We start from the raw sequence: 16,659 nt of genomic DNA, 5'->3' as shown, positions 1-16,659 counted from the left end.
AAAATTAAATACCTAATAATATATTCCAATTACTTATATTACTTAGCAATTTTTAAAATATTTATTAAAATATGCATTGCTGTACATTTGTTAGTTAATATAATTATAGGAAACAAAATAATTATTTTTTAATTACTTACATGTTTCTTCTGTACGTGCTCATAATTGCGTTTCCGTTTATAATCGATAGTCAATTATCGATTATTTAGTATAATACATATTTTAATTTTATAATCACAATTTTTATTAAAATATTCTCATACTTTAAATTTGCAAACATTGTATTTACTGAAAATTTCTTGAATTTATTACACAGATAATAACCTTTCAACTAAATAAATATCGATAATTCCCTTTTTTAAGCACGCATGGCAACCCTATTGCTCAAGCCGTTGTTGTTTTTTCAATTAAGCGATTATTATTTAAAAAAAGGTACGCCCACGCCCTAGAAACCAAAACAATCTGGATATTTTTTAAGGATATATCCCAGGATACCCTTAGAAGTAGCTATCAATTGAAAAGCTGAAGAAAATCATACATTTCGACTGCGTTTTCATTGACCAAAATATTTGGGCGTTGACGCTGTCACGCAGGCCAAAGAAGTTTGAGATCGGAGAAAATTGTTCATTGGTGTCTCCCGGTGTTTTCCCACAGCAACATGGTAGTGCTGAGCTCCTGCTGGTCGCCCATCATTTGGTCGGATAATGTCCGGACGGGAAGCTACGCCGTGGCCGCCTATACGGCTGCGCTATCCGCCGTAATGATCACGATGATTTCATATATGCTAGCAGGCGGGGAGTCTGCGCAGCTCTATTCCCCGCTCTTTGAGACGGACATCCGTTCGTCGATGCCCGTGGCAGGTGGCTTCTTCATCATCTACTTCCTGCTGATCATCCTGTCTTCATATTTGGTCTACTACGGTATTAAGATCAGGTAAGACGGGCTTTGGCATTCTATATGTATGGATCTAGTCATGCTTGCATCTGTTTCTCAGCACTCGTGGATGGCTACTGCCCTGGCTGGGTCTAATTGGACTGGCCATTCTCTTCCAGTTTTGCTGGAGCCTTTGGCTTATTGGAGGCTACTATATTTATGTGAGTAACGATTATCTTTTCCATGAGTTATATCTAATGGATTCGCATTACTCTACCGCCAGCTGGAGCAAACCTTCTCTGCCCTTTTGAACTTCGTTTGGGTAGCCTACAATGTAAGTGATTGAGATTCAAGGAACGGCAACACCAATTTCTGGATCATTATGTTTATAAACCCATTTTACTCATTCACTTAGATCTATTGCTGGCTAGTGGTCTTCTCGCAGTACCAGATATTCCTGGAGATCCAGAATCCGAACATTGAGCTGCTCATGCCATGATGGAAGAACGTCTGTGCAGAAGCTCTAATAATCTATTAGAATACTTTTTGACTTGACACGCAACAAGAACTCCGTCCATGCGCATTTTTTACACTAAGAATTCCATACAATTCCACAGATGCCTACCAAATAGTTTTATATAAATTTATATATTTTACACACATTTATACACGATCAATTATACTTATGTGTAATTCGAATGCCTTAGTCTTCTAAACGACAATTAAACAAATAGATTCGTAAAACTACTGGTACTGGATACGGGGTTCCTTGGGGCCAAGAAATCATTGTGGGCTTTGAATATCAACGTTTATTACCGTAAATTAAGTTTAGGTGTACTCTAATTATACGAGTTTGTGTGTGTTTACATTGAGAAAGATATTGTTTGTACAGAAACTTTAAATGAAATCTGACGACCTATAACCATAGAAGCAAGGGACCTAAGCTGGGCAAAAGAGGGAAAGTCGGAAAGGGATCGGGTCTAAGAAAGTCACTAAATATACATTAAGGTAAATCTTAGGATCGAATATTTTACAGAGCCTGGTGTTAGACACAGAGCAATGGGTTAGATAGGCTGGCCTAATAGACTAGGTCTTCTCCTCCTTTTCCTTGTTGTAGCGCTCCAGTTCCTTGAGGAACTGCGCCTTGGGTTTCATTACATTTGGCCGTTCTCCGCGGCAGTTGGGGCAGAACCACTTGCCCTTTGGTTTCAGCACCAGGGAGACGCACGAAAAATGGAACCACTCGATGGGGCACAGGTCGTTGTCGCACAGGATCATCTCGCCGAAGGAGATCTGCAAGAGACAACGTGATTAGTGGCCAAGCCTTCCGATAGGAAAAGCACTGCGAACTTACCTGATTGCAGACACAGTAGGTCGGCTCGTCCGGATCAATGGTCTCCGGCGGCGGTGTCTCCTCTCGCGTACTGGCATTGGCATTTGAAGCCCCAGAACCGCGTACTTTGCGTTTCTTCTTCTTGCCGGAATTATTGCCACCGACTACGCCTGCTCCGCTGGCACCACCACCTCCGGCTGCTCCACTGCTCGTGGCTGCAGAGCCGCTAGCCAAACTGCCGGAAGCCGACTGCAGACTGGACTTTCGTCCCTGACCCGCTCCGCTGGCACCGCCCAACGAGGATTTGCGCTCGCCACTGCCACCACCACTGCCACTGGCTTCATTTGCCGAGTTGGACTCGTTGCCGCCCATCTCCATAGAGCTTCCGTTGTTGACAACACTCTCGTTTCGCCTCCTCGACCGCTTGCTGCCTGTGCGCTGCAGATCTCCGCCTCCTCCGCCGCTGGCATTGCCATTGGAGCCGCTGTTGCCACCATTACTGACATGGCTCGAACGCTCCGAGTTGGGCGTTGAGCCGCCACCGTTGCCGGAGTTCATGGCACTGGAACCGGGCACAACACCACCTGCATAGCCGCCCAAGGCGTACAGATCTTTGGCCGAAAGCAGGCCGTTTCCATTCAGGCCACCGTTGCCAGTGCCCGCTTGGTTGCCCTGCTCCCTCATCGGGCTCTGCAGGCGTTGCAGCTTCGAGGGCGCGCCATCGTCCAGAAGCGCGTACCGATCGCGGTCCTCCTTCAGGTCCAGGTTCTGCTGGTCGGTGTCCAGCTGGCGCAGCTTGCCGTCGATTATCTCCTGCATATGATTGACGATCTGCATTTTTTCGTCGCCCAGCTCCTGCGCCTGAATGAGACTCTGGTGCATCCTGGAGATGCTTCGAGACCGTCGCCCGGCATCCGCGGAGTTCTGCAGGGACAGATACAGGTCGTAGTAGTGGTCCACGTCGCGAATGAGGCCTGCAAATCGACGGGTTTGGACCAAGAGGCGAGGTTAGATTTTCCGCTTTTCCAACAGGCGTAATCTCGGCCAGAACTCACCTCTGTACTGGACGTCTATGTCGCGGATGCGTGACAACTGGCGCTGCACGTCGTCCGGCAGGTTTTCCACCGAATCGATATAGTTGTCCACATAGGTGGCCGAATTGATGGCCTCCGACTCGGATGCAATGGGGTTTATCATCGTGTTTGGACTGCGAATCGCGCTATTCCCGCCGCGACATTGGCTCGGGGACGTGGGTTCGGATGTGAGCTACTCTTCCGGCGCTCTGGAAGGGATCGGCTGGCTATATAGTACTCCGATTCCACTCAGTTCCAACTTTTTGTATGGCGTTGCGAGTCGCAACTTGCGACTGTACTCGTGTGTGCGTGTATGTGTGAGTAGGTATTATTTATATGTATGTATACAATGGGTGGTGGTCCTTTGCAACACTGGTCGGCTTGTGTTTTGCTACACTGAAATCGGGGTGGTTAACGGCACTGCAGGTTTTGGTTTTAATAGTTTGTGGTTAAATATTTAGTTATCATTTCCCTGGGCAATAGAAAGTATTAAAAATACTTTCCAATTAAATAGAAATTAAATTATTACGTTCAGATTATTTTTTGTATTCAATTTTTTATAATATAATTATATAATTAATATAATTATACTTATTATTATAATCGTAATTTTAAAATCAGTTAATTGTTCTGTTTCCTATTACTGTGTTTTATTTTACGTTTGAATAGTCAACGACCAGAGTTGGAAAAAACATTCAAAACCAACCCCCTACCTAACTTTCCCGGGAAACTGGAGTAATTCAAATAATAGTATCTGGTAGCTGGTTTTTGAATTAGGAAAAACAAATGCACTTATTTTATTTTTTGATTATTATTATTTAGACATACGTCTGAACTATTCAGATTTGTATTTAAGTTCTAAAATCTATTCTTCATTAAGTTTAGTGTTATTAAATGCATAATTCTATTGTTATACGAATTATATATTTTTAAAATATTGTTCGTGTCATAATCTATGTCGGCACTTAACGTGCAATCACCTTAAAAGTATTACGTACTTTGCCATGAAAGTATATCAATTTCTATAAAAATTATAAATATTCAAGAATTTGAGTCTTTTCATCCTGAGTTCTGGCTCACACTCCCTGTGCATTTGGATTAAATGTGGTCAAGTGATGTGTTTGAGATTCAAAGTCCGTTTTCTTGATATCGTTATCAATATCTTTAAATGCTTGTTGCAGTCCATTAATTTCTTCTTTTATAGCTTTCTGCATATTATCCCGATGCAAATCGGTGGTTTTGTGTTTGTTTAGATTATATCTATGGCGGTAGTGAACGTCGCAGATCTCGCACCTGGTAAAATAAATCAAAAATAAGTAAATGGACAGTAGTCGGGATTCCCTTTTCCACCCACCGATAAGGACGCATTCCTGTGTGTACATCCTGGTGCTTTGTAAGTTGGGAGCGCAGCAGGAATCCCTTTTGGCAGATGTCACAGCGAATGGGAAACTTGTCGTGCAAAGCTTGATGTCGTTTCATGGCAGATGGGTCTGCGAATTTCATCTGGCAAATCTTGCACTGGAAGGGTCTGCTTCCGTTGTGGAAGTTCATGTGCAGGACTAGTCCGTTCTTGCTGGTGTAACTTTTGGTGCACATGGTGCAGTAATGGCGACTGGGTCCCTTTTCTTTCGATTTCGCCCGCGTGCGAATGCGATTGCCTGCTCCGTGAACATCCCTGGTGAGTCAATCGAAGTGATTAGATGATGGAACCAACAAATAATTGTGCACTCACCTCTCGTGCCTGTGACGACTGCTTGCGTTTGCGAAGGCTTCATTGCAGTGGTTGCAGGGAAAGGGATGCTCGCCCTTGTGCATCGCCCTTACGTGAATGTTGCGCGTATAGAGGTCGTAGAACTTTTTCGGGCACTCGGGGCACTCGAAATTCTTGGCCCTATTGTGCCGGAGCAAGTGCATCTCCAGCTGACTGCGTTGGCGAAAGGAGTGCCCGCACTTGTCGCAGACATAGTTCAATGGCTTTGCTTGAACCCTTTCGCGTCGCCTTCGCTTTTTCTCCTCTGGACTCACCCTGAGTTGAGGTCTCTTTGGTAGTGGAAGCGAATACTTTGGTGCAGTTTCTTTTTGGCTATTGTACTCACCGAGCACAACCTTATAGACCTTGGCTCCGTGATCTACCTTACCAATCTCTTCCTTTGTCTTACACTTTCGTATGCTAATTATTTCATTATATGACTTGTTTTGCTCCAAAACAAACTCTTCTTCTGTGTCTCTGTCGAGGTCCAACTCCTCTTCACTTAGTGAAAACTGAGTTGGCTCTGCATCCAGTGGAAAGCCTTCTTCATCCAGGGCACCCTCACTATCCGACCACAACTCAGAGCTGGAATCTTCTAGTCCTAGAATTCCCTTTGCCTGCTGGGCGGACTCTTCATAGAGCACATTTTCCAGCTCTGACTCCATTTCCTCGTCACAGATTTGAATATTGCACTTTGCCGTCGTCTGCCTAAGCTTTTTGTCGACCTGCTGGCACTTGGCACGGAATTCCACGGATTTATTAAGAGTTTCCTGGCACGTTGCGCAAATGTGATGCGGTAGTTCCTTCACTCCTGGTTGTATCTGCAATTAAATGTTAGTTTATTAATGCAGCTCTATTTTAATATTATATAGTGGGTTTATTTTAAATGCATATATTAGACGTACCCACACCCCAGTTATGACCTTTATGTTGTGCAGAAGCGCCATGTTGACCCTGTCGTAGAGATCCTGGGCATCCTCATGCCGCGATATGATGCGAAAGCAGGTGCGGCACTGGCTTCCTGGATCGCAGTCCTGGAGCCCAGTGCTCTCCTCGTCGAAATTACTATCAAAAAACGCACTGTCTGTCGTGGTGGTGTCCAGGGCAGTGGATGTGGTGCAGGTGGCGTCACTGTCGTCTGCCTCCGCCAGGAATAGCTTCACAAGCTTTTTGTTAACCTGCCGCGAGGAGCGCATTGTATCTTTGTTGTCGTTTGACTGGCGCCCCTTGAATGCAAAAAAAAAAAAAACGAAGGTATACATAATATACGAGATTAGAATATTAATAAGGATTCGAGTGACACACCCATTTTGAATCGCTGGATGTCCTAGACGACCTCATCTCTGAAAGTTATTCGCAAATAATTGGAGTTCTCCCGTTTTCGGCAATGTTGAGTCAAAAGTTTAAGGAGGAAAGATTCGCGGGCAGTTGGGAAAGTCCGGAAAATGGTTTCTTTTTTCACCGAGATGTGCTTGGACTCGCAGAGGAATTTATTGCTGCGGATGTGAACTGCGCACTTCATCCTTTGCCGGCAAACTGCGAATTTCTGCAAAACAGCAAGCACGATTTGCAGGGCTGCATAACCTTGAACTAGGGGTTGAACTCAGGGCTGCATCCATGTGCGTAGCCAAAAGCACTTTTCAGGGGGTAGCGATTATAGTCCGGTGTATTTGGCTTTTTTTTTTACTTTAAACACTTGTTGAGAATGGATGAATGTACTCGGCACAATAATACACAATTTTTTATTTTTAATTGAAAAAAAAAAATTGAAAATTATTTTCAATTTGATTGTAATGAGAAAATATAATCACCGATGTTAGCAAAACCATAATGTTAGCAGAACATGCGAAAGGCAAGGATGAATGCTTAATAATCCACTCAAGAAACCAACGATTTACCCATCCGGCTGGACAGTAGCATCTCCACCCACAGTGTTTTTTGACTGCTCCTCAACTTTCAGACGATGGTGCTTCGACTTGTAGTGGGTGGCTAGGGCGTTCCTTCTATTGAAGAACGTTTGGCAGAGCTCGCAGCTAAAAAGAAGTATTAAGTAAAGATCCAACAAGTGTCTGTTTGACCGAAACTCACTGGAATGGCTGTTCTCCCGTGTGCACCACGCTGTGGTCCTTCAGGGCCGTCGAAGTCTTGAAGGCCTTCTGGCATGTGTAGCACACGTGTGGTCGGTGGACGGGACTCTCCTTGTGGTTGCGCTCGTGGTTCAGACGCTTGAGGCAGTTGTCAAATCGCTTGCCGCAGTACTTGCACACGTAGGGCAGCTCACCACGATGCTTGATCCGCACGTGCAAATTGAGCAGGTGTTGGGTGAACTCCATGCGGTCGCACTCCTGGCACTGAAACTCCTTGGTGCCCTTGTGCCGTCTGAGGTGCACATTGAAGTTGCCCTTCTCGCTAAAAGTTTTGCCGCATTGGTCGCAGAAATATAGTCTGTGCTCGAGTGCATAGGCTTTTTTGGCAGCTCCGCATTTGTTTCGTGTGGCATACTTGTCCTCTTTTGTCTTATTGGTAATTGAGTCAATATTCTCTATTCTTGCCATGTCCTTGCCAGGACACTCCTCTAAGCACCCTTTGTTCCTCGGTTTTCTTCGCTTTTTCCGTACTTCCTCGATGACTTGTGGTGTTCTGGGCTCTTCCTTCATGACTTGGGGCATTTTGGATTCTGCCTCTTCGTGATTCATGAACTCCTCTGGATAATCAGCTGAAAGCAGGGGCTCGCTCTGGAGAGGATCTACGAGATCGGCAGGCGGTATTTCTGGGACAATCAAAGGGTAAATTGGGGTTTCTACTGTTTTAAGAGTCACTCCATCCACTTTCTTGCTGCGTTGTGGCAGAATCCTCCTCCTTTGCGGCTTCGCAGTACTAATGGGCATAACATACACCCTACTTTCTACCCTGTTATTTCCGCCTTCCTTTGCAGTCTCAGTGTCCGAATCCTCTTGTTTGCCCTGCTTTTCGAACCAAGACGAATTGGTTCTGATGCAGCGCTCCCGGAATGCGATGGCATCGTTCAGATCCAGCAAGCAGGATAAACAGATCCTCGTGGGCACACCCGGCAGGTTCCTCAACTGGAATCGTAGAGAAAATGACTCCTTGGTTACCGGGAATGTTCACCTACCCAAAGGCCCGTCAGCTTGAGGATGTTGCTCAGGACATCTCTGGCCTCCTTGTCGAAAAGTGCCTTGGCGTGCTCCGCCTCCTGGCCACAGGTGCGGCACAGCGTGGTCATCCTTTTTGCAGTTTCAACTCAATTGTTTAGGTTTCACCAAGTAAACAAAGTTGGACTTCTGTTTACAGAATAGTTTATCATTGTTTTGTGTGAATGGCAAATTTTAAAGTGAGCTACAAGTAATTAGTTCTTCTGACGCAAAATATTTAAGAGAATGAAATATCCACTTTTAAAACTGATTGATACACCAAATCACAGTCAGATATATTTTGATATATCATCTTATTAACTTAGAAATAATTTTATTCTATTACATTCTTACAATTTGTTAACAGATAAGAACAGGTCTCTTAACGTATTACAACACTTATCAACAAAACCTTAATTATTTTTGGAATCTTTTTCGGACTTAGCACTCATTGCGATCTGCTTCCTTTGATGCTGCCCGGAGCGGTAGTGGGTCCTCAAGTTCGAGTTCCGTGTGAAGGACACTTTGCAGACCTCACAGCTGAGGGGAAAGTAGATAAAATCAGAATTAAACATTTGAAAAAGCTACTTTTCAAGCAGAAAATAGTTAACATGATTGATTACAGTGGATAATAGAAAATAAAGAGTTTCAAAGTGGAATTCATAAGATTTTAACCAAGAAATAATAAGATGATTGATATTTAAAGGAATATTGTAGATTAGTGAATAATGGCTTTCCAAATGGAGCATGGAGAAACAAATCTAGCCATATATCTTCACAAGATCTTACTGGAATTTACGCTCGCCAGTGTGGACCACCTCGTGCTTGGCCCTCTGGTAGTTCGACTCGAATCGCTTGTCGCAATAGTTGCACTTGAAGTTCTTTGGTGATTTCCTGTTCCGGTGTACCCGGCTGAAAGAATGGGAGTGTTCGTGGGGGCATTTTAGGGATTTAAGGTATGCTACAACTCACTTTTCGTGGCGCGATCGCATAGTACTGTGCACGAATTTCTCGTCGCAGAACTGGCAGGCGTATGGCTTCTCTCCGCGATGCTTCACCCGAATGTGAATGTTCAGGATGTACCTGTTGAACTCCTTTTGGCCGCACTCAGGACACTCGAAGGGCTTGACGCCCGAGTGGCGCAGCACGTGCAGGTTAAAGTTGCCCTTGTCGGTGAATTTCTTGCCGCAATGGTCACAGACGTGGACCTTTCGGCTTATGTAGGTTTTTCGTTTCTTCTTCGCAGGTTTCAGAATTTCGGTATCGTCGTTTTTGGGAGACGACCTGTTGGTGTATTTTCGAATAGACTTTTTATCTTCGTCAAGGGCCGGTTGACGCGACGTGGCTTCTCTATCTGACATAGAATCAATATCTGTATCGCTGTCGCCGTCCTCGTTCTGCCAAAGCTCGTCGTCCTCTTCCTGTGACTCTTCCTCGTCCTCCTCATCTGGGTGTGACTCCTCATATTCCTGTGACTCCTCGCAAGCATCATGACCTTTCCTTTTATCCACCATATCCTCACACTCCTGTTTTTGCTCTTGCTCATTATCCTCCTTATTGGAGGGTATTTCGCTGGCAATATCTACACATTCCTTCTGCTCATCAACCTCGCTTTCTTCCTCCTCCTTCTTGAACAGGTCGTGGTCCTTCTCCAGTCCCTCATTATCCGCATATGACACCTCGTACAACACCTCCTGCTCCACTTCCGCATCGTTGATCTTCAGCACCTCGTGCGCGTCGCTCAGCGGATCATCCCAGCATCCGTCGTCCTTGGCTTCCAGCCTTCGGCGCTGGATTGTCAGTCGATTGTTGGTATTGATGCAGACTTGGCGGAAGGCAATGCCGCTCTTCAAGCTCAGCAGGCAGCAGGAGCACATATTCCGGGGCATCTTCGAGTGATCGGTGAGCTTGAAAACCAAAAGAGAATTAGCGGTTTGCATTTGTCAATTTAATTTACACACTCACCCAAAGGCCCGTGACCAATGCGATTTGCCTGACCATATTGCTGCGCTCATCGAATATGTTAACTGGATTTTGCGTGTATATTGAATCTCCACACAACCGGCATTGTGGCGTCATTTCCAAGAGTTATTTTTTCGAGCCAAAATTCCTTACTTTATAAACAGCTGCTTCTTCATTTTGGGCCATTCCCAGGGAACTGTTGTTATGGTCCGCGTCTCTGGTGAATGCGGTGGCGCCAGAACTTGAAAATGGCACCTTTTATTCAAGGGTTGTTATGAAAATCGTTATGGAATATACTCCAAGCATTTGCTTTTCGTGGCAAATAATTCCTATTTAATGTCTTAAACAAGTATTAAAAATAAATATTCTACATAAGTTTTCTGTTTTTAAATGAAAACGATTATTTCGAATGGTTGCATGGTTGTCCAAATATTACACTCTTAAAGAATAATAGGAAAACCAAATGACAAAAATGTAATACAAATAAGTTATAGCAAACGAAGGGCAATCCAGTGCCAAAATAATAAGAATACGTTCAAACATTTATGTCTAGATATCCTGAGCCTTAAAATTATTCAAGTCGTGCTTCCAATTGGACTACATAGTCCGCATCTTCCAAGACGGGATTAAAAGTGATCTCAAATTCGTCGGCGGATCAGTGCTCTTCTTCAAATTCCAGGATGGCGTTTGCCCTCATCAGGTGAGCAACCGAATCGAAGTGTCTCCTTAGCGCTGCCTTTCGGGCAAAGTTGATTTGGCAAATTACGCAGCTGAGAGGGAAATACACGACTTGTATTGAATATACTCCAGTTTCATATCAGTTCACTTACTCAAAGGGCTTAAGACCTGTGTGCAGGAACTTGTGCTTATTCAAGCAGGTCTTGGTATTGAATCTCTTAGTGCACTTGTCGCATTGGTAGCTCAGATCTCTGATGTGCCGTATTCTGTCATAGTGATAGGGAATGGTTTAAGTTAGCGCTTTTAAAATTAAATACAAATGCAGTAAGAACTTACCGCTCATGGCGCGACTTAGCTGAACTTGTAAAAAACGTTTCCGAGCAGAAGTTGCACTTAAATGGCTGTTCGCCCATGTGGCGCACACGTTCGTGTAGACGAACCAGATACTTGGTGACGAACCGCTTGTCGCAGAACGTGCATGGAAAGTTCTTCTCACCCGTGTGGCGCGCCATGTGCGTCTTCAGGTTGTATGGAGTCTTGAAGACCCTTTCGCACTTAGGGCACTCCAGGGATTGAATTTTCCGAGCTCTCCTATTTGCAGGCGGTACATTCTCAGCTGCCCCATCTTCTGGAAATAATGCAAGAGGCTTTACTACCTTAATAGAGGGACCCGTTTTAAGTAGGCTCAGATCGGTTCCAATTTGTATAAAGTTTTTCTCTTTTGGGCTTTGTGCATCAACTGTTTCAGGCAAGTTTTCTTTTGCCAACGAAGTAGTCTCTATTAATGGATTTTTATTCTTAAATATTAAGGGTGATTCCGAATCATGAGGATTATGTGGTCCGTTTCTACTATCTTCATTCTCGAGATTTAGATCAATTTCGGATTGCTCTGCTTTTTTGTCAAATGGATAGTTTTCCAAATCAGATAGTTTTCCATCTTGGTGCTCCGGATACGAAGTAGTGTGGGACTCCTCCGATTCCAAGTCACTGGAATCCTCTTCTGGCTCTATATCGGATACAGTGCTACTTAGATCTTCATCAAGCCAAGATCCCCGCCTTAGTGTTGCTTCATCGTGAACTCGTTGAATGCGATTCTTCAACTTAATCGATGTGTTCAAGTCATTCAGACAAGATGGACAAATATGACACGGTTGGCGTTCATTCTGTTCTAACTGTAAATGGAGTAACTGGGTTATGCCATTCAGACGCCAAAAAAGCCATAAACATACCCATATTCCAGTGAGATCCTGGATCTTGGCCAGAACTTCCAGGCTAAAAATAATCGTGGGATTCAGGTGACGGAAACACGAGGCACACAAATGGCATTGCAAAGGCTTTTCCATTTCAAGCATTTATCATTTATCCCGGTTGAATTCCCAAAACAATCAGCTGTAGTTTAACTGTTTATGTTGTCAATTATAGAAAAAAAACGGTAAAAGAGCGTACGCAATCAAAGAATTTCGATTTACCCCTTAAGCAGCAAATTTAGCTGTTAAATGGCGTTACCAGATAAGTGAAAACTAACTGTTCTTGTTTTCTTGAAACCAGGGACACAACACCGAAAAAGTTTTTTTTAGTTTAAAATGTATATATTATAAACGAAAGTTTAAATTTTCCCAAAAAGAGAGGTTCAAGCTAAAACACACGTTCGGCTTATTCTTACCGTTTTTAAAATTGGTTCCAAATAATTTTTATTAAAAAAAATCGTGCTGTGTAATTAGAATAAAATATATTTTATAACAAATTGAAATCCAAGACCGACGTTGAATTCCTTCCACGCTGGTGCTAATCGTACGGCTGGTGGTTCAAAGGAGTTCTCTGAACCACAGAAAAAGTCAAATAGTCTGCATCCCTGGCATTGGCGAGTTTGTGGCGCCAACAGAGTCGAATTTTTGTTTGGGCTTAAAGTTAGGTGTACAGCTCCTCTCCCTCCGCCAAGGCTTCATCGTACACGAAGTCCTCAAAATCCGCGTCCTCATCCTGAAGTTCCTCGTGGTCCTCATATTGCTCCTCCTCTATGTTCTCTAGCATTACGTCCAGTTCAGCCTGGCTGTCCTCCATTTCTGCCTGGCCCTCTTCCATATACCCTGGACTCTCCGCCGGATCAGCTTCTGACTGGAATTCCTCTTTCGTGTCATTCACCAGCAAGTTGACCCGCTTGCGGTGATACTTTGTGGAGTAGTGCCGATGCAAAAACTGCGCCTCCTTGAACTCCTTGTTGCAGGTGAGGCAGCTGTGAGAGAATGAGCGTTTGTACATCTATTGCTATGTATTTTTTAATAATTCTTACATGTGGACATCCGGTTGATCACTCTTGTGCCCATCCTCGTGCTTCTGCCTTCCCTTTTCGCTATTAAATCGTTTGCCGCATATTTTGCACGGGTGGACCAGCTCGTTGGCATGCATTTGACTGTCAAAGATTTTAAGATTTATATAGATAAGGACTAGTGATGATTAGGCCAGCACTCACCGTTCATGACGACAGCGGCTGGGACTATTGGCGAATCCCATACCGCAGAACTTGCAGACGTACGGTTTCTCGCCCTTGTGATGGACTCGAATGTGCAATCGAAGCAGTGGCATGGTGTAGAACTTGCGGCCGCACTCGTCGCACGAAAACTTCTCCTCGAAGTGCCGTAGCTTGTGATCCTTCATGTTGCTGTGATCGTTGAACGACCAACCGCACTGGTCACACACGTATCGCTTTATCGAGCGATCGACCTTGGGTTTCGGTCGCCGCTTTCTGGGCTTTCGGACGAGCTCCCGCGGAGGTGGCGGTGGACTATCTGCCTTCTCGACCACCGGCACACGAAGGCGCTTGACCCTGACTCGTGGAGACTGGCTGTTCGATAAATTTTGGGTCTCAAGCCTGATTTTTTTGGGCGGAGGAAATCTTAAAATCGGCTTTTCGTCCTCCAAGAAATCCTTATCTTCATCCAATAACTCCTTATCATCGTCCAGTAGCTCCTTATCATCCTCGGTGTCATCCAGAACTTCCCGTTTCAGCAGCGGATCACTATGCACCGGCAAAACCTCCGGGGAGCCTTTTGAGGCGACACCCGCCGTCGAGGAGTTCCTCTGGTGGAGATTTGCGTCCGTATCCAGGCATCGCTGCCTGAAGGCTACGGCTTGGGACAGGTCCAGGAGACAACATGCGCATATGTGCTGGGGCAGCATCTTCTCTAAAACGATCTAGAAATGCATGGATAATGAATAATTCCGGACAACAAATAAAACGGACGCCACCTCTAAGCCCGTGATTTGCTCGATGGCCATCCGAATGCGATGATTGCGCTTCTCGAAGATGTTCTTTGGGTGCGGCGTGAATATCCGCTCGCCACAGATCCGACACTCGCTGCTCATTGTTACGAAATTAAATAAAATTGATAAATTTTAATTACAAATTATTGTAATTTTTGCGCAGCCGGTTTGGTTTTGCAGTGTGACCGTCGTCCGCAACTAGAGCTGTCCAAACATAGATTTTTTTTATTATTTTCCGATACATCGATGTTTATTTCAGACTATCGATGTTGGTGGCATTTCAAATAAAAAAATCGGCACCGCCACCTTTCCATTTTCTTTTTTAATTAAAAAGATTTTTTCCTAAGAAATCACGCTTTATAAAAGAAAATATATTTTTGGTAAGTATTTGTATATATGTAAATATACCTTTTTTGTTAGAAATTGTTTTTATCTTTAGTCTACGATTATAAAAATAAAATAAGCAACTTGTATAATCTGCATAAGCAAGTTTTAAGCCCTTTTGTGTACAGAATTTATAGTAACTAACCTAGGAAAAGCGTTTAGCAATCAAAGAAAGTCTCTCATAACGTGTAATTGTCAAATCTTTGTCAAAATGATCTACAGAAATGCCTCTAGTACGGGTGCGGCGATCTGGAGCCAACTCTCCCGCCATCGCAGCTCCTGGAACTCATGGATTTTGCGCTGAAAACCAGCTCTAGTCTCTAGGATGCTGGGATTCTTTGGAAAATTCTCGAACCATATCCTCAGCTGCTCGGCCAGCTGAACATGGTCGCCAAACACGAAGCCATTCTCGCCGTGCTTCACCAGCTCATCAAGGCTAAAAAGTCATTTGTAGTAGTTAGTAAGAAATAATAATAAAGCCAAGGGATGGCAGGGTTATTTACCACTTGAAATCGTAGGCGCAGACAGGCAGCCCGCTGCCGAACATGTCGACCACCTTCATGGGCAGGTCCAGCCCACTGGTGCTCCAGTGCAGGCACACGCCCAGGTCGGCGCTGGCCAGAACAGTGGGGTAGTCCTCGATCTCCAGCCAGGGCGTGATTACCGACACCTTCTGCCATTGCAGCTTCTCGATCTCCGCCACATAGTGCTCCTTTTGTGGCCCCTTTCCGGTGATGATGCACAGCAGGGAAGGATAAACCAACGGCTCCGCTTGCGCAGCCTCCTCGTAAGCTTGCAAAGCCTTAAGGAGTATACCGAAGTCCTCGTCCGGCGTCCAACTGGTGCTGGAAACCAGCACGGCTTGTCGCTGGGGTCTGTACTGCACAATACCGCTGGTCAGCTTCTGGGTAAGAGCGGTGGCCTCCAGAACATCGAATTGTTCGGCGTCCTTGGCCTGGAACTGTGGATAATCTTTGGCCAGCTTCAGGTACAGCTCGTGCTTGTGAGTCAAGTCGATGGGATGGAATTGCGCAGGCGCACGATCATACAGAACTTTGACAGGCCTGAAATATGAGTCATGGTTTAGTTATTTACATCGTTTAAATGGATGTGATGAGGACTTGCCCAATGCCCCAGTTTTGCTGCAGATCCTCCTGCATGGCCCGCGTCACACAGAAGTGGGTGTGTGCCTTGGAGCCGAAGTATCGCTCCAGTCGCCTAACCAATCGTATTAGAGGACTCTGCTCTCCCTTCGACATTCCCAGTGCCAGCACTGTGTACGTGTAGTTGTGCCAATCGATGGCCAGCTTGGTCCGTGTGACCGCACAGTACAGATAGCACACAATCAGCGTGGGAATGCCGGGCGGATTCTGGACGAGTAGGAAGCTGGGACGGCCAATGGAAATGAGAGCCATCAGCAGACTGAGTGTCTGCCAAAAGGCCTTGAAGAGCAGGCGCAGTTTGGGCGTTAGGTTCGTCACTGGGACGGCAGTTAGCTCGTGGATTCGGCAACGCGGATGTTGGGTCAGTTCCTCCAGCGGCCTCGTCTCCAGATACCCAATCATGTCCACGTGGTAGTTCTCCTCCAGAAGACTCTGGGCATGGTACTGCATGCGCGGACTGCGTCCAATGTCGCCCAGCACGATGACGCAGGCGTTGCGCTTCTTGGGCGGCACTTCCGTCATCGCTTTGGAGGAAAAATACGCGATTTATCTGCGATCAAAGGCAATTGCGCGTTTTGTTTGTGATTCGGTTAAATCCTGCGGAATAGTGGGACCGTACTTATCTGCTGCACAAAGCCACGGAACTCTGCTAATATGGCGGTATGTTAGGGTGGTTCATTTGAATGTTTTTTTACTACATGTTATAAATTTTGTGATATTTTATCATTTTATCCATCCAATATATGAGCTTATATCTGTTGACTTGCCTTAATACTAATAAATGTAATCAGAATGTATATGAACAAATATCTTTTACTATATAGACTTCAGACTTTGAAGTGGTAACATAGGTGAACATGAAGTATAACATTCATAATTTTAAGCTACATTATTTCTCCAAAGACTCTAGAATATTCTATTAGAATATTAGAATATTATTTTAGTGTCTTTGATTTCTCTCACATAGCACTTACATTTATTAACAGTAATGTTAAATAAAATGAGTGAGGTTAACAGGGAAATAACTTAA

The 16,659-nt window shown here is 44.7% G+C and overlaps 8 protein-coding genes across 8 annotated transcripts; 1 reads left to right on the top strand and 7 right to left on the bottom strand.

Moving 5' to 3' along the window:
* Window positions 1-362: 362 nt before the first annotated feature.
* On the top strand, window positions 363-1,620 carry LOC6616684. The gene is made up of 5 exons (XM_002041003.2): window positions 363-432; window positions 655-933; window positions 995-1,094; window positions 1,157-1,207; window positions 1,289-1,620. The coding sequence occupies exons 2-5, from the start codon at window positions 659-661 to the stop codon at window positions 1,370-1,372; spliced, it is 510 nt and encodes a 169-aa protein (XP_002041039.1). The 5' UTR covers window positions 363-432; window positions 655-658; the 3' UTR covers window positions 1,373-1,620.
* A 44-nt stretch (window positions 1,621-1,664) lies between these two features.
* Window positions 1,665-3,599, bottom strand: LOC6616683 (inhibitor of growth protein 1). Its single transcript, XM_002041002.2, has 3 exons — window positions 3,262-3,599; window positions 2,228-3,180; window positions 1,665-2,166 (listed from the first exon to the last, which is right to left on the bottom strand). Exons 1-3 carry the CDS (start codon window positions 3,401-3,403, stop codon window positions 1,960-1,962), a joined length of 1,302 nt encoding a protein of 433 aa, XP_002041038.1. The 5' UTR covers window positions 3,404-3,599; the 3' UTR covers window positions 1,665-1,959.
* A 585-nt stretch (window positions 3,600-4,184) lies between these two features.
* LOC6616682 (zinc finger and BTB domain-containing protein 17) lies at window positions 4,185-6,427 on the bottom strand. Its single transcript, XM_002041001.2, has 5 exons — window positions 6,335-6,427; window positions 5,935-6,255; window positions 5,012-5,850; window positions 4,634-4,954; window positions 4,185-4,572 (listed from the first exon to the last, which is right to left on the bottom strand). The coding sequence occupies exons 1-5, from the start codon at window positions 6,368-6,370 to the stop codon at window positions 4,356-4,358; spliced, it is 1,734 nt and encodes a 577-aa protein (XP_002041037.1). The 5' UTR covers window positions 6,371-6,427; the 3' UTR covers window positions 4,185-4,355.
* A 480-nt stretch (window positions 6,428-6,907) lies between these two features.
* On the bottom strand, window positions 6,908-8,355 carry LOC6616681 (zinc finger protein 878). The gene is made up of 3 exons (XM_002041000.2): window positions 8,163-8,355; window positions 7,118-8,112; window positions 6,908-7,062 (listed from the first exon to the last, which is right to left on the bottom strand). The coding sequence occupies exons 1-3, from the start codon at window positions 8,271-8,273 to the stop codon at window positions 6,924-6,926; spliced, it is 1,245 nt and encodes a 414-aa protein (XP_002041036.1). The 5' UTR covers window positions 8,274-8,355; the 3' UTR covers window positions 6,908-6,923.
* A 123-nt stretch (window positions 8,356-8,478) lies between these two features.
* Window positions 8,479-10,320, bottom strand: LOC6616680 (transcription factor Ouib). Its single transcript, XM_002040999.2, has 4 exons — window positions 10,147-10,320; window positions 9,154-10,088; window positions 8,971-9,093; window positions 8,479-8,721 (listed from the first exon to the last, which is right to left on the bottom strand). The coding sequence occupies exons 1-4, from the start codon at window positions 10,258-10,260 to the stop codon at window positions 8,595-8,597; spliced, it is 1,299 nt and encodes a 432-aa protein (XP_002041035.2). The 5' UTR covers window positions 10,261-10,320; the 3' UTR covers window positions 8,479-8,594.
* A 74-nt stretch (window positions 10,321-10,394) lies between these two features.
* On the bottom strand, window positions 10,395-12,282 carry LOC6616679 (zinc finger protein 62 homolog). The gene is made up of 4 exons (XM_032721430.1): window positions 12,051-12,282; window positions 11,158-11,993; window positions 10,974-11,087; window positions 10,395-10,913 (listed from the first exon to the last, which is right to left on the bottom strand). The coding sequence occupies exons 1-4, from the start codon at window positions 12,171-12,173 to the stop codon at window positions 10,799-10,801; spliced, it is 1,188 nt and encodes a 395-aa protein (XP_032577321.1). The 5' UTR covers window positions 12,174-12,282; the 3' UTR covers window positions 10,395-10,798.
* Window positions 12,283-12,530: 248 nt separating this feature from the next.
* LOC6616678 (transcription factor Ouib) lies at window positions 12,531-14,286 on the bottom strand. The gene is made up of 4 exons (XM_002040997.2): window positions 14,068-14,286; window positions 13,292-14,013; window positions 13,112-13,231; window positions 12,531-13,054 (listed from the first exon to the last, which is right to left on the bottom strand). The coding sequence occupies exons 1-4, from the start codon at window positions 14,182-14,184 to the stop codon at window positions 12,730-12,732; spliced, it is 1,284 nt and encodes a 427-aa protein (XP_002041033.1). The 5' UTR covers window positions 14,185-14,286; the 3' UTR covers window positions 12,531-12,729.
* A 267-nt stretch (window positions 14,287-14,553) lies between these two features.
* LOC6616677 (chitobiosyldiphosphodolichol beta-mannosyltransferase) lies at window positions 14,554-16,252 on the bottom strand. Its single transcript, XM_002040996.2, has 3 exons — window positions 15,592-16,252; window positions 14,970-15,530; window positions 14,554-14,902 (listed from the first exon to the last, which is right to left on the bottom strand). The coding sequence occupies exons 1-3, from the start codon at window positions 16,149-16,151 to the stop codon at window positions 14,683-14,685; spliced, it is 1,341 nt and encodes a 446-aa protein (XP_002041032.1). The 5' UTR covers window positions 16,152-16,252; the 3' UTR covers window positions 14,554-14,682.
* Between the last annotated feature and the right edge of the window lie 407 nt (window positions 16,253-16,659).

This window comes from Drosophila sechellia, chromosome 3R, assembly GCF_004382195.2.
Source record: "Drosophila sechellia strain sech25 chromosome 3R, ASM438219v1, whole genome shotgun sequence".
NCBI classification, from domain to species: Eukaryota; Metazoa; Arthropoda; class Insecta; order Diptera; family Drosophilidae; genus Drosophila; species Drosophila sechellia.
Note: the sequence above shows the minus strand (reverse complement) of the source record. Positions and strands in the feature narration are given on the sequence as shown.